Genomic DNA, 13,641 nt, shown 5'->3' with positions numbered 1-13,641 from the left:
TTTTATTTTTATATAAAGCTCCGCTGGTATAGGTGGTGAGTTTTTGTATTTTGTATTTGTAGTGGGAAGGAATGTATACCCGGTTACATATCCTGCCTTCCAAATAAAGTAAAGGAAAAAAATAAGGCAACAGTAGAACACTACTGTTCAAAAGTCATAAATCGATTGAGAGAAAACAAATCCGGGTTACAAACTAAAACTGAGGGGAACACAACAAATATATGAGGAAACAACAAAACAGCAGAAACATTGAAGAACAGCAATAACGAATACAATCTTTTACCAATTAGTTATTGTTTTCGTAGACCAGGATCATGCCTATAACATACGGTTGCAGTTGTCTTCAACTGAGATCCAAAGTTTTTTTTCATATAAGGTCCAGAGATGCCTTGAATAGACGTTTTGAAATTATTGTTTTATTTTGTCTTAATAAAATGGCTTAACTACCAAACCCTATAAATTGGAGGTACGACTTATCCGTTTGATAGACGGTTCAAATTGTCTGAGTTGTTTTGCGTTCAGAGTTGTTTTGTTAGACGATTCAATTTGTTCTAAGTTGCACGTCCGAGTTGTCTTTATAGACTATTTCAATCATATCAATCATAGGTTCATTTATTGGTGGTTCTAATGTCTAAATAGGCGGTCTGATTTGTCGCAATACACGAATTGAGAACTTTATAATAAAATCCGAGTTTTGTTAAATCCAAGATGACTTGTACCCTAGATGTTGATATAATGATCTGCAAGTTATTTCTACTACCGTAAGTTAGATGTTTATGTCATAGCTGTGTCAGTTTATTTTCGACTTGTTCATTTGAATGTCTATTTTGTATCCTTCGTCTTTTTTGATAGAATGTCCTTAAATCGTTTTGTATCACGTTTTATAAGACTTCATATACAGGAGTGTGCTACTTACGCAGAAACTTCTCCGACAAAGTTATGAGGAGGACAGATTAAAGTTGACACTCCGTAAATTTTATGGACACCATCACGAATTGGTGGATCCATACGATGTGTGTTTAACCAAACTAGCTAAGGACATTTTTACCACATGGTAGATTGTGGTTTGTCATTATGTCGTCTAATCTTTTAATTACCAAACGTGACTTATTCCCGATTGTGACTGTTTTCCTGAGTGTGAATTCGCATTACTATAAGACGTGTTACGGTACTTGTCTATCCCAAATTCATGTATTTAGTTTAAATGTTTAATGTTATATTTGTAATTCTCATCGGATTTTGTCAAATGTGTTGACGTCTTTTCTATTATATGTATGTGTTATGGAAACAAAAATTAATCACCGCGGTCATTTATTAGATTTAATTTTGGTCAACATAATCTGTACGATAATTTACGTTTGAAGTTGGATTCATAACAAACTGCACATATATATATTATACAGTGGCGGATCCAGAACTTTTCCTAAGTGCGGGGGGGGGGGGGGCTGACTTACCTAAGAGGGGGCCCGCTCAAGTCATGCTTCAATGATTCCCTATATAATCATCCCACGAAAGGGGGGCCCGCCCCCCCCCCTGGATCCGCCTATGCTATAGTTAATTGCTATTATTAAGTAATGCAATATATTTTAATCTTGAATCAATCCTAATTCTATCTTACTTTTGAGATATCGCATGTGACGTAATTTTTAATGCCTTTTCACCATCGTATGTGACGTCATTTTCATAATTTACTGCATTGAGGCCTGGACTGAGTCGGGTGTGTCTATTCTGTGTTGGTCATTCATTATGTATTCGTGTTTTTTTTATGTAATGAGTTAATACTTCAGTTTCATTATGTATATCTGTTATATTCATTTGATAAAATTTACTGTTTGCAATAGCATTAATTGTTCTATCCCAAGTATAAAAACTTAACCGTATTTGACACAACCTTTTTCAACTTTTGATCTTCAGTGCTGTACAACTTTGTACTTTTTTTCGCTTTCGATCTTTTATATCTGGGCGTCACTGATGAGTCTTGTGTGGACGAGGCGCGTTTTTGGCGTATTAAATTTTAAACCTGATGCTTTTTGTTATTCATTAATCATGTGTTTCTTTGTCTAATACGTTTTCCTATTTATTAGTCCTTTAATATTATGTTGTCATTTCTATGTTATATTTAACATTGCCATTAAAGTGCGAGGTTTGGCATGCCACAAAACCAGGTTCAACCCACCATTTTTTCCTTTAAAAATGTCCTGTACCAAGTCAGGAATATGGCCATTGTTATATTATAGTTCGTTTCTGTGTGTAAACGTTGCGTCGTTTGTTTTCTCTTATTTTTGAGTGTAAATTGACATTGCGATAAGACGTGTCACGGTACTTGTCTATCCCAAATTCATGTATTTGGTTTTGATGTTATATTTGTTATTCTCGTGGGATTTTGTCTGATGCTTGGTCCGTTTCTGTGTGTGTTAGTTTCATTGTAGTGCTGTGTCGTTGTTTTCCTCTTATATTTATGAGTTTCCCTCAGTTTTAGTTTGTAACCCCGATTTTGTTTTTTGTCCATGGATTTATGAGTTTGAACAGCGGTATACTACTGTTGCCTTTATTTATAAAACATGAAAACATTGAAAGGAATATTAGAATTAAACAATAATGTATCAAAATACATTTGTTGGTAAAGGTTTTCTGAAAAAAAGAAATGAAAAAATCGATTCTAATCGAATTTAATTAGGAGGACATGCACTTAATAAAGCATTTTATACAATTTGTTTAATTTCATTTTTAATACAAGGATTATTTTATCGCACTTATGTTCCTCTCATCAAATAAAAATCAAAGCATATAAAAAAGGATGTTTACTGATTAAATATTTAGTATAAGAGAATAATTTACCAATACTGCAATGTATTTGTCTGTCAATAATATTGAACTATGTATATAAATTTTCAATTTCAAGTGCATACATTTGTCATAAAAAACGCATATAAAAATAAATGTAAATATATTATCAAATATCAAAACCACACATACAAAGTTATAATATGCACCTAACTAACCAAATGACAAAATTACTAGTATACATATTTGTATATATATTACTGTAACTTAATAACTACGTCATTTATATAGAAATAATAGGAAATAAAAATGAGAAAGGAAATGGGGAATGTGTCAAATCGACATCAACCCGACCACAGAGCATACAACAGCCGAAGTCCACCAATGGGTCTTCAATGTAGCGAGAAACTCCCGCACCCGTAGGTGTTCCTAAGCTGGCCCCTTAAAATATGTATACTAGTACAGTGATATTAGTATGATCTTCCAATTGATAATGTTAGGCAGAATTTAGGTCTAAGTCAGGGACGTTGCATCTTTGATATAATGTCAATACCAATGTATAATTAGGAATTTTAACTAAACTTTATGTAATAATTTTGTCTAAAAAAGTTAAAATCGCAAACATACTGAACTCCAATGAAAAATATTAAAAAAGGAAAGTCTCTAATCAAATTCAAAAGCTCAAACACATCAAACGAACGGATACCAATGGTCATATTCCGACTTGGTACAGACATTTTCGTATGTAGAAAATGGTGGATTTAACCTCGTTTTAAAGCTAGCTCACTTCTCACTTGTATGACAGTCGCATCATATTCTATTATATTGACAACGATGTGCGAACAAAACAATCAGACATAACAGGTTATCATGCCAAAATAGGGGTACAACAGTCAACATGTGTTATAGTGTTAATCACTATAAAAACAAACAAGCATGCACAAGCATATTAGTAAAAATTAAAAGCAATTATACAAACATCTACCATAGTACAATAACAGTAGTATAAGGTCAGTGCCACGCCATATATGCAAATCAAACCTTTATCATTGCCTATAAAAGCAGCCAAATATGGAGAACGATGTAAACTGGATAGCAACGCTTTGTTATCAAAGACGGAATGACTGACTTGCAATGAACTGCCGTCGATTTTAACGAAAAACAATAAAAAAAAAAATTTAACTTTTAATAGTCTAAACTTTATTCGATAACCTTGTTCAAGTGCTGAGCAATTATCTTCATCGATGTTATTTAGGTAATGTTTCAAATTGATACATTATTTTAGGAAATAAACGCGAATAAGAGGGAAATTTGATGTAAATGTTTACAAACTTTTAAAGTTATCGTATTTTATTGATTTGGTTGTAAAACAAACATATTCAACACACACTGATTCATAAATGAACAAATATTAAAAGCGATGTTAAAATTATAAAATAAATTTATTCGATCTATCTAATGTATATTTGTTGTATTGTTGCAGCAATTAATATAGTTATGTCCCATGCATGGAACCTGTTATTCCTTGGTTGTCGTTAATGCTGTCTTTTATATTTATTTTCGTTTATTGTGTTGTTTTACATATAATATTTTTTCTAGTTTAAGTTTTTGACTTATTTCAAAATCCAGCGTTAATCGAATGTTAAAAAAAATGTATTTCAATTCGAACAGCTAAACTTGAACGAACGAATAATTATATCTTTCACCATGTTCACCACCTCAAATATTATCAAATTACGACAAAAGTTTTTGTTTCCACTCTAAATAACGTGCTACTAGATTCAAAAGAATTGTATTAGCTTTTTCTTTTTCTGCATCTAAATTTGCAGCAAAAGAAAAAAGAGTCTTTACGACATATTTATACCAGTTGATTTTTAAGGTATACGATACATATATGACAAATCTTAGTTGATATGCATCCAACATATGTTTTTTGTAGAACTACAGTTAACACAACACGATCTTTTTATGGTACGCCACCTTTCAAGACATACATTAGTTCTGTTTCAAATATATAAGCCATTCATCGTGTCGAAATTAGTTTACGTTGAGTAGGAATGATCAATTGGTCGATTTTGAATTGATCGTGTACATACTTAGTATTAACTTTCTTTCATTGGCCTATGATGTCCACAAATCACAGCTGACTTGTGAAAAATGTGATCATTTCTTTCTGAGTCATTTGACTGAATTTACCTTTTCTACTGAAACAAAGTTATTGCGCGAAATCCTAGTTCACTTTGATTTTATACCCTTTTGATATCAATGAAATTGCTATTTTGTAAATGCATTGCATATGAGATGGGAAAGACTTTTTAAGTTGAAAAACATGTGTCGAATTGTTTTGGACGATACAATATGTTTAAACATATCATGAGTTATTCAGATGAAATAATCAAACTGTATTGAGTTAACCCATGGTAAGTCTTTATTCACGACAATCAAACCTTGAACTGACACGGAAAATCTCTATGTATGCCATACTAAGTATTCAACATCTGACACATCGATAAACTTCTCCTTAAAAGAATCAGACTCTAGAATAGTAGTCCTTTCAAATCATGGGAATGGAAAGAACTTTCTTGTTTTGCGACACTGCCAACAAATAAAGCATATTTCTGTGAGTTATATCAAAACATAACAGCTACAAGTTGAAAAGATATCGTTTCTAATGGAATTGTTGTCGTAAATAAAATCGTCGTAGATTGTCACTGTAGCAAAAATATTGTCAGATATGCCGACATTATAATGGTCTGTTTTGTCTGTAAATTTGATCCTTTATAAAACAAAAACAATTAAGAAATAAAATTATTAATATAATAAAAGTAATATTTTTATAAGGTCTGTAACGAAGGTGTTTAGTTTGATGTGAAACCAAATTGTACAAGTGCTATTTCTATTTCCATTTATATAAGAAATTGTCTCCTGCACCCGTTCCCTTCCAAGAAGTAACACTGCTATCATACAAAGTACATTGTGAACATTCTGACGCTGATGGCTCATACCTATAATACCAGCAACTTTGATGTCTCAGGCATGATACAGCGCATTGAAGCTGTGTACATTTCGGAATTGTTGATATCTGGTTCAATGTACTCAGCTGAATATTTGTTTCCATCATAAAATAACCAGCCGCTGTTTCAGATCTTTGGACTGCTTGTGGTGTTGAACAGTCAGGTTCGTCTAAATTGAAACAAATCATAAATTGTTCAGATGTATTTTTATCAATAAGTGTTGAGGTGTTGCCAATACATAGGACATGGTTTTTAAAACGATACAAATCTATTCTGGACAACAGGTATTAAACAAAGAAATCTACAGGAAATACATGCATAAGGTTAAGCTATCTTTGCTTTTAATCAAATTGAAATATAGTCTTAAAACAAGAAGAAGCGTTTTGTAATGTTTTATTGATTTCTGATGTTTAATTCAATCCAAGATTTCTACAAACGATATTATATTCCTGATTTTGTACAGGCATTTTTGAAGAAAATGATGAGGTAAACCTGGCTTTGTAAGATATATAAAAAAAAATCTAATGTATGATTGTTTTGGTTCAATCATTAATGGGTGTGAAATAGTGAAATAATAATTCGCTTTTAGTTTAGCAGTCAGTATGTTTCATTTTTGTCAAATTAAGCTAAGAAACATTAATGATGAAGGATTCACTTAAAGGTAAATAACACGTACTTATTGATTCCGTTTTTATGTGAACTTCAATTTAACCCCTTACTTTATGTATAACGCATGATGTGTGCGTGTTTGAATATTTAAAAGAATGTCAACATGGAAAGAGAAACAAAGAGACAAAACATTTGATTGACTGATCCGATCCACAAAAAGTTTCATATAGATAAAAGCGATGAGTAAAATATATTTTTCATCTTTAATACTAGTTTGAAGTTAAACGGATCTAGAAAATTCAAATTGCACGAGTTCACTTTCTATTTCTATTTATGTTAATATCGCTTATATGACCATCGGAGATCTTCGAGGGTCAACTCGATTTACAGTTCATGAGATGGCGTCAAGAAAACAAGTTACATATTATCGAGCCTATGCCCTGTAAATGATTATTTTTCACTTTTTATAATTTTAATAAATATTTTACATGGTTATAAATCAAATTTAAGAATTTGAGTCGTGTTGGTGAATATGAATTTGACATCTACTATCCATTCTAATTTGGGGCTTTTAACTTGCGCTTGATTCGAGCGACACTGATGAGTCTTTTTTTAAACGAAACTCGCGACTGGCGTAAATATAGAATTTTGATCCTGGCATCTATGATGAGCTTATTTATAATTCTTTACTTGAGATACACTATGAAACTTACTGTTTGTCCATGTCCCAGCCTTGCAAAATGATTCTGAATCATCTTTCGCTGGCTTTTTTACACCATAATAAAATGCCACACATGCCACCTTACCCTGTAAATTAGGGTTTCGTTGATCAAACATACCGCCAACTCGCAAAATCCCGGGAATAACAAAGTTAACATTGCCAAGATAACTGTTAGCATCTGATATTTCGTCTCCGTTTAAACTGATGACCATTTTACCATTGCTTATGTCTATTCCGAAAGTTATATAATGCCAGATATTTATTTGCATCTTTTGCTGCATTGATGGTGATGATATTTCAGCTGGTTCGGAATCAAGAATTCTTTCCATGTGAATATATCCTCCAGAGATATATAAAGCAAGTTCTTTTAATTGTTGTGTTGAATTGTCTGGTTTATAGTGTAACAATGCTCCAGTATCATTGGTTGGTCTCACCATCATTGAAAATGAATAATCTTGGCTGGAATCAATAGTTGCATCAACTACCAAGTCAACAGGAGTCATTCCATCAAGTTCGATAACTGGGTTCGGATAAGCTGGGGGTTGACTTCCAAATATTCGTCCACACTGATCAGGATCAATAGGATCTGCAGGGGATACCTGAATCTCGGTTGTAAATGTACTGTTGTCAAGGGGCCACAGACAGGTTGGGTCGTTTGCAAAGACAATATTTGATGTACTGATCACTAAAATAATATTTAAAACAATTTAATAACTAATCTATATTTATAATGGAGTGGAAAGTTAATATGTTTATGGTTTTTTTTTCAGTGTAGCTTAGAAAATATCTATATTTCATCCGGATATGTTCCTTGTGTCGACTGAACAAACGCGTCCCTTTTTCCCGCATTTTACCTACCTTATTAAACTTATAACCAGGTTTGTAATAACATGAGTAACAAATTATATTATAAAGCCAATCTTTAAAAGTACTAGTACTTAAATATAGTTGATATACAGAAACAAATTTTCCCATGTCAAATGCCCTTTTCTCGTTATATCCTTTATAAACCCAAACTCCAAACTAATCTCAGATGCTTCTGTATTATCTTTAACGTTATATAATAAGATTTTACATCCCTCACAATGAAAACAAAAATATGTTACGTTAATATCCTGTTCCCTTCTTAAGTTAAATATTGTTTTCATATTCCTCAGGTCTATTTTAAACCCAACTCAACCTTAACACCATGTTTTATTGCTTATCTTTTGTCTTATAAGCTATATAATATACCCCCTCCGCTTTGCTTGCCTTCCGTTACCCCATACTATATATTGGTTTTGTTCCGTCTTAAATTTCTTATCAAAATAGGATAAAAATCTTACCTCCAACAGCAATTAGTAAATGTACAACTTCCATTATACTGTTTTTACAACTGGGTTAAAGGATCTCAGAAAGAAGCCTAAAATTAAAAAAAATATATGTTTATAAACTAATTATGATAAAGGCGTAATATTGTGTCTTACTTTTGATAAGTTAGATAAGGTAAAACCAAATTTATTCCTACGTTACAAAATTAGCTGTTGTGAGCACTCAAACCTTCCCAAATTGGGACATAGGTGTAGCAGCACAACATAAGACCAGACTATAAAAAATAGTCGAAATGGCTTAACTCATCAGAAACTAAGATAGGACTAGGAAGGGTATTTATCCATTCCTCATTCCTCACAACTAAAACGACACTACCATTACGTACGAGCAGATCTGAGAGTACTATCAATTACTGACCACGAAGCCAATAACAACTGATAAAAAAAATCGTGTTTTGAAGTAAAATATATCAAACAGTACACATCCCAAATCTAATTGATGTAGTGTAAAAACGTTATTAACTGTCAGAGAAAAAATCATGACCTTGTGCAATGCCAAAAAAAGAGTATCGACATATTGTAGTACCGGGAAAATAAATATGTGTAATATTTAGTATGATTTTAGTTAAAATAGATACTTACACCAATGAACACAACTGTCAAATATTTATTTATAGTCTTGAATAGCTAACCTGTTTTCATACAGAATTCATAAGGTAACACTGATCGTATCTAAATTTCCGGGGCTCGGTAAATGCTTTCCCAGTAACAGTAAGGATGTGCTATCCCGTTCGAATAACTAACTAGTATTACATAGATTACGATATTTGAAATCAAAGATGTCACTACAGACAGGAGCATAGCGAACAAGTTTGGATATATAGACTGTACGACTGGGCCAAATGGATATCGCAGTCTTAAAAAGGAAAAGTAACAACAGTGAAAGAAAATTCATTCCTTTTATCGTAAATTTGTGTGATCTTTACTGGCTTTGGCCATAAACTGTGATTTAAACAGTAAAAGAACAAATCTGCTACTAAAAGAGCACAACATGTGCCCAAAGGAATATCTGCAACCTGTCTATAAACTTTTTTATTATTTCAGAAACTTAAATAAATGTTGTCAAGGAGAGTTTACCATAAAAATAAGACAGTTTAAATCTAATATCTGACTGGAAAGAACAATTTCAATTTTATATGGACTAAAACAAGATAAAATAAAAATGTCTTCGGAATCGATACATATAAAAAATATGTCCATCAAAAGGATATAATCTTCGGTGTAAGTAAAGATCTGCGAGTATTTTAACGAAAACATAAAAACGAAGGGGAATGAGGCCTTTGACTCACTCAACTCACTCTCAACTCACTCCAATTTTAAGACAGTCCACTGCACCACTTTGTGTTGAAATATATAAAAGATTTCTACAAAGAAACAGCTGTGTATTTGTAAAACTAACAGTAAAAGAGGCGACACAGACAATGACAGACGTGGTATACTCTCCGCAAAATACAGCCAATAAAAACTTACAAGAATATAATCAACGGCTTTTTAAAATTAAAATAAAGTTGACCATGTGGTTCATTATTATATAATATATATTGTCTTAGTGACGTTAATAAACAAGACAAATGATTTATTTAGAAGGACTGGACTTACCGAAGAGAAAACTTGAAGTGGCACAGAATATTTTTCAATAAATGAATAAAAATATAATATCACATGATATCTCAGGATATTAACATTATTCTCGATATTGTAAATGTAGATAATTAATTTAAAAAAAAATTCGAGGACTTACCTACATTGTAGAATCCATTGTTACATCTGTTTTTAATTTGATGAGTTTTTTTATAAAAATAACTAGCGCAGTAATTTCATCTTCACTTTCAGAAACTCTGGAATATTATGAAACAGGAAATTTAGAATCCTTTTATACTATCTCTGAATAAAAATTGATATCCGCTTCATTTAACCGGATCCACATGTCTTTTATGTTTAACTTCATTGTCTCTTAAAAAAAATCGGATTGAAAAGCAGGGAAGTCGTTAATTCCGATCTGATGTACTAGATCATCAGCAAAGTTTTAACTTAATAGACTAATTTTATTAGGTTTTTTTTTAATTTATCATCAGATCGATCATAATAGAGTACATTTATATTATATAGAGAAGAGATTTTTTACGGATGTTAGTTGTAAAGAAAGTTTTATTTATCAAATTAAGATTTGCCTGTCTTGTAAAGTAAATGCGGTATCATTAATAAAAGTTCGTTTTCAACTTGAAATGATGTACTTTAGACCGTTTTTATTACATGTTACGTCATCAGCAAAACATAAAATCACTTGTAAGTGAGCAATGATATATATTTCAAATTTGAAAATTTGATTTTCTATTCATGAAGAGTATCCACCAAATGTTCTTTCTGATTTTATGAATTACTCTGAATGAATGCTTATCAACAGAGTTGACTTTACAATTACAGTCATTTAATTCTATTCTATTTGTTTGTTTTTATTTTAATTTTGTTTATCAATTTTTAGGTACAAAGTGATTTCTACCTTTAACAAGTTAAAACAACAATTTTCCCATTGATTAAGGTGTTACATTAAACAATCCCATTTACTTTAGCCACATCTAGTAAAGTTATTCAATTGGTATTAGAGGATACAAATATTATCAAATGTAGGCCTTCCTCGAAGACACTCTCTCATTCGAACTGTGAATAAGTTGTTTTGACAAGAAGCTGCAGATTGTAACAAAAGCCTCTTTTCTTTTATATTTTACTATGCTCTCTCTCAGCATCTACACTGAAAAAACGTCCCGTTTTCGATATTGCTGTCGTGATACGTGACAAGAAAATTAAAGTGGTTCCTTTGTAACTAATTTTAATATTTTTCACCCACTTTCCTCCAGTCCAAGACAGAACTAAGCGCCACACAGTGTTATCACGGACGGTCTCACATATGCAACACCGTGCCAGTCACAGTTTTTACAAAATCCCCTCAGTGTGTCGGAATAAAGGAAAAAGTGAGACGACATCAGTACTTTTGGAACAAAACAGTTTAAATAAACCTGATACAAGTAGATCAACTTATTTGGACCTTTTCAATTTTGCTCTCAACGTTACTTATATACAATATATATCCACAGCCTGAAGTCTTTGCAAATGACTTTATAGACACATTAGTTCAAGAAAATGTTGTCCATCCACGGAAACATGAAAAAATAGCAATATTACCGTTCATTCCTAATCCGATCAAGGAAATGATGTCTCGTTTGCGTAGTACACAAAAGACAGAAAACCACATATTAGAGGTTTCCAGATTTGCGACCGTACCAACCGTAGTACGAAGTGGGAGCCGTCATTTAACTTTTGAAAATTATTGATGCATACACTTTATATCAACACATGTTTTAGGAATCATATGCAGAACTGTTTTGAGAATTTTTAGCTGTAATTTGGGACTAATTTCATGTGGTTTTCTTCTTGTATTCGTAGGAAACAATAGTGTGTGCACTCGATTATGCTTTCAAGCAACCGTTGCAAGTAACCGTTGATACGAAAGGTTTATAGTCGATTACCTCCCTTTACACAATGGCTGTGCATTTTTCACGCGGCTGAAAACTGAATGATAATCCTGAATATATATGGTAGAGGGCGAGCAAACACATACAATTAATAGACTTAAATACTTTTATAGCAGCCTACACACTTTTAAAGTCAAGATACAAGACAGTACGTGTACTTGTCGAAACCATAAACTCTTGAACACGTTGTAAATTTGGATTTCCAAAATGGCGTCCTGGGACGGCAACGAAGTCTTAAAAAACATTAAAATTGACACGGATATGTCAAAGATAGATACAGAATACCCATCAAATTGTTTACCAATAAAACTGAATAAGCGTACCGGTAAAGCAAAGAAATGTCAATTTGAGGCTATTGATGTAAATATGTACGAAGAAAGTGCCCATATGATTACATTTCACACTTCTGTAAATGGAATACAACCCTGGATAAAGGCTCTCAGCCTGCTTTACTTTGACAATATGGGTAATCAAAAAGATAATGTAATAAAATGGTCAGATGTACCAGAAAGATGGTCTGACAGACATGATGTTGCTAACTCCATATTAATAGAAATCAGAGATCCAAGTGAACATATCTTGAAATATAATGTCACCTTTTTTGTAACAACAGGTACTATTAGAGTACAAGGAAGTAACTACCTCTCCTTTGTTGAAAAAGATTTCCCAATTCTGATTGAAATAATGAAGCTGTTAGATACATGTGAAAATGACGAGACCTCCTTGAAAACAATCGAAGGTCGTGAACCTAATGAAGTGGTCACACAGCAAACAATAAATGATCAAGTAATGACGGTTTCAGAAAAACAAACCAAGACTGATGCTAACAATATAAATGAAGAAAAATCTGAAGTTTCACAAAACCTAAAACCAACCAACCCAAAAATTGATAATAATAACAATGCAGCAGATACCCCTTCACAAACTGAAGTCAATTTGTCTCGTCTTCAACAATGCTTCCTTGACACTATATGCAAACTTCAAATTAGTCAGGAAAAAGACACTACAACTATAGTAGAAGCTGTTAATGGGTGCAAAATACTTCTTTTGCAAGGTCAGTCTCAACTTGACCAAAAGAGCACTGATAAGGATACTCTGTCTAAAGAATTACAATCAGTACAACAAAAAATCAAAACATTACAAGAAGAAAAAGATTCACTGAAGTCACAACTACAAATTGAAAAGGGGAATGTTACGCTTCTAAAATGTCAGTATGACGATTTGAATATTCATAGTAGAAATCTGCTAGTAGAGACTAGAAAGGAATTAGAAAAACTTGTCTCATCAACAAACTCCGAGCTTGACTTTAATGCAAATAGGCTTATTATAAAAAACCAAGAACTACAAACACTTCATGAATCTGAGCACAATTTAAGGTTACAGTTGGATAAAGCGATGGATGAAATACTCAACCTGAAAAGTCAAATTTCATCATCAATGGATATTTCTGGTCAACACGCTGGAACTGCAACATCCAAGTCACAACACCAGACTAAAGAACAAGTTGACCAACAACCAATTTGGAAACCTAGTGTCCTTCTAATAGGAACGTCAAATATTCGTGGGATCAATGAAAGTAAATTATCGCCAAGTATAGATGCTATTAAGGAAAT

General features: G+C 32.4%; 1 protein-coding gene across 1 annotated transcript in view; it reads right to left on the bottom strand.

Moving 5' to 3' along the window:
• Positions 1 to 2,652: 2,652 nt before the first annotated feature.
• Positions 2,653 to 13,641, bottom strand: part of LOC139521709 (uncharacterized) — a 29,015-nt gene continuing 18,026 nt past the window's right edge. Inside the window, exons 2-4 of the mRNA XM_071315261.1 lie at positions 8,454 to 8,530; positions 7,121 to 7,813; positions 2,653 to 5,967 (exon numbers count right to left, since the gene is read on the bottom strand). Of these exons, the coding sequence (XP_071171362.1) occupies positions 5,681 to 5,967; positions 7,121 to 7,813; positions 8,454 to 8,487 (1,014 nt within the window). The 5' untranslated portion in view covers positions 8,488 to 8,530 and the 3' untranslated portion in view covers positions 2,653 to 5,680. The remainder of the gene's footprint in view (positions 5,968 to 7,120; positions 7,814 to 8,453; positions 8,531 to 13,641) is intronic.

This window comes from Mytilus edulis, chromosome 4 (assembly GCF_963676685.1).
Source record: "Mytilus edulis chromosome 4, xbMytEdul2.2, whole genome shotgun sequence".
Taxonomy (NCBI): Eukaryota; Metazoa; Mollusca; class Bivalvia; order Mytilida; family Mytilidae; genus Mytilus; species Mytilus edulis.
This window is presented reverse-complemented; position numbering and strand designations above follow the sequence as displayed.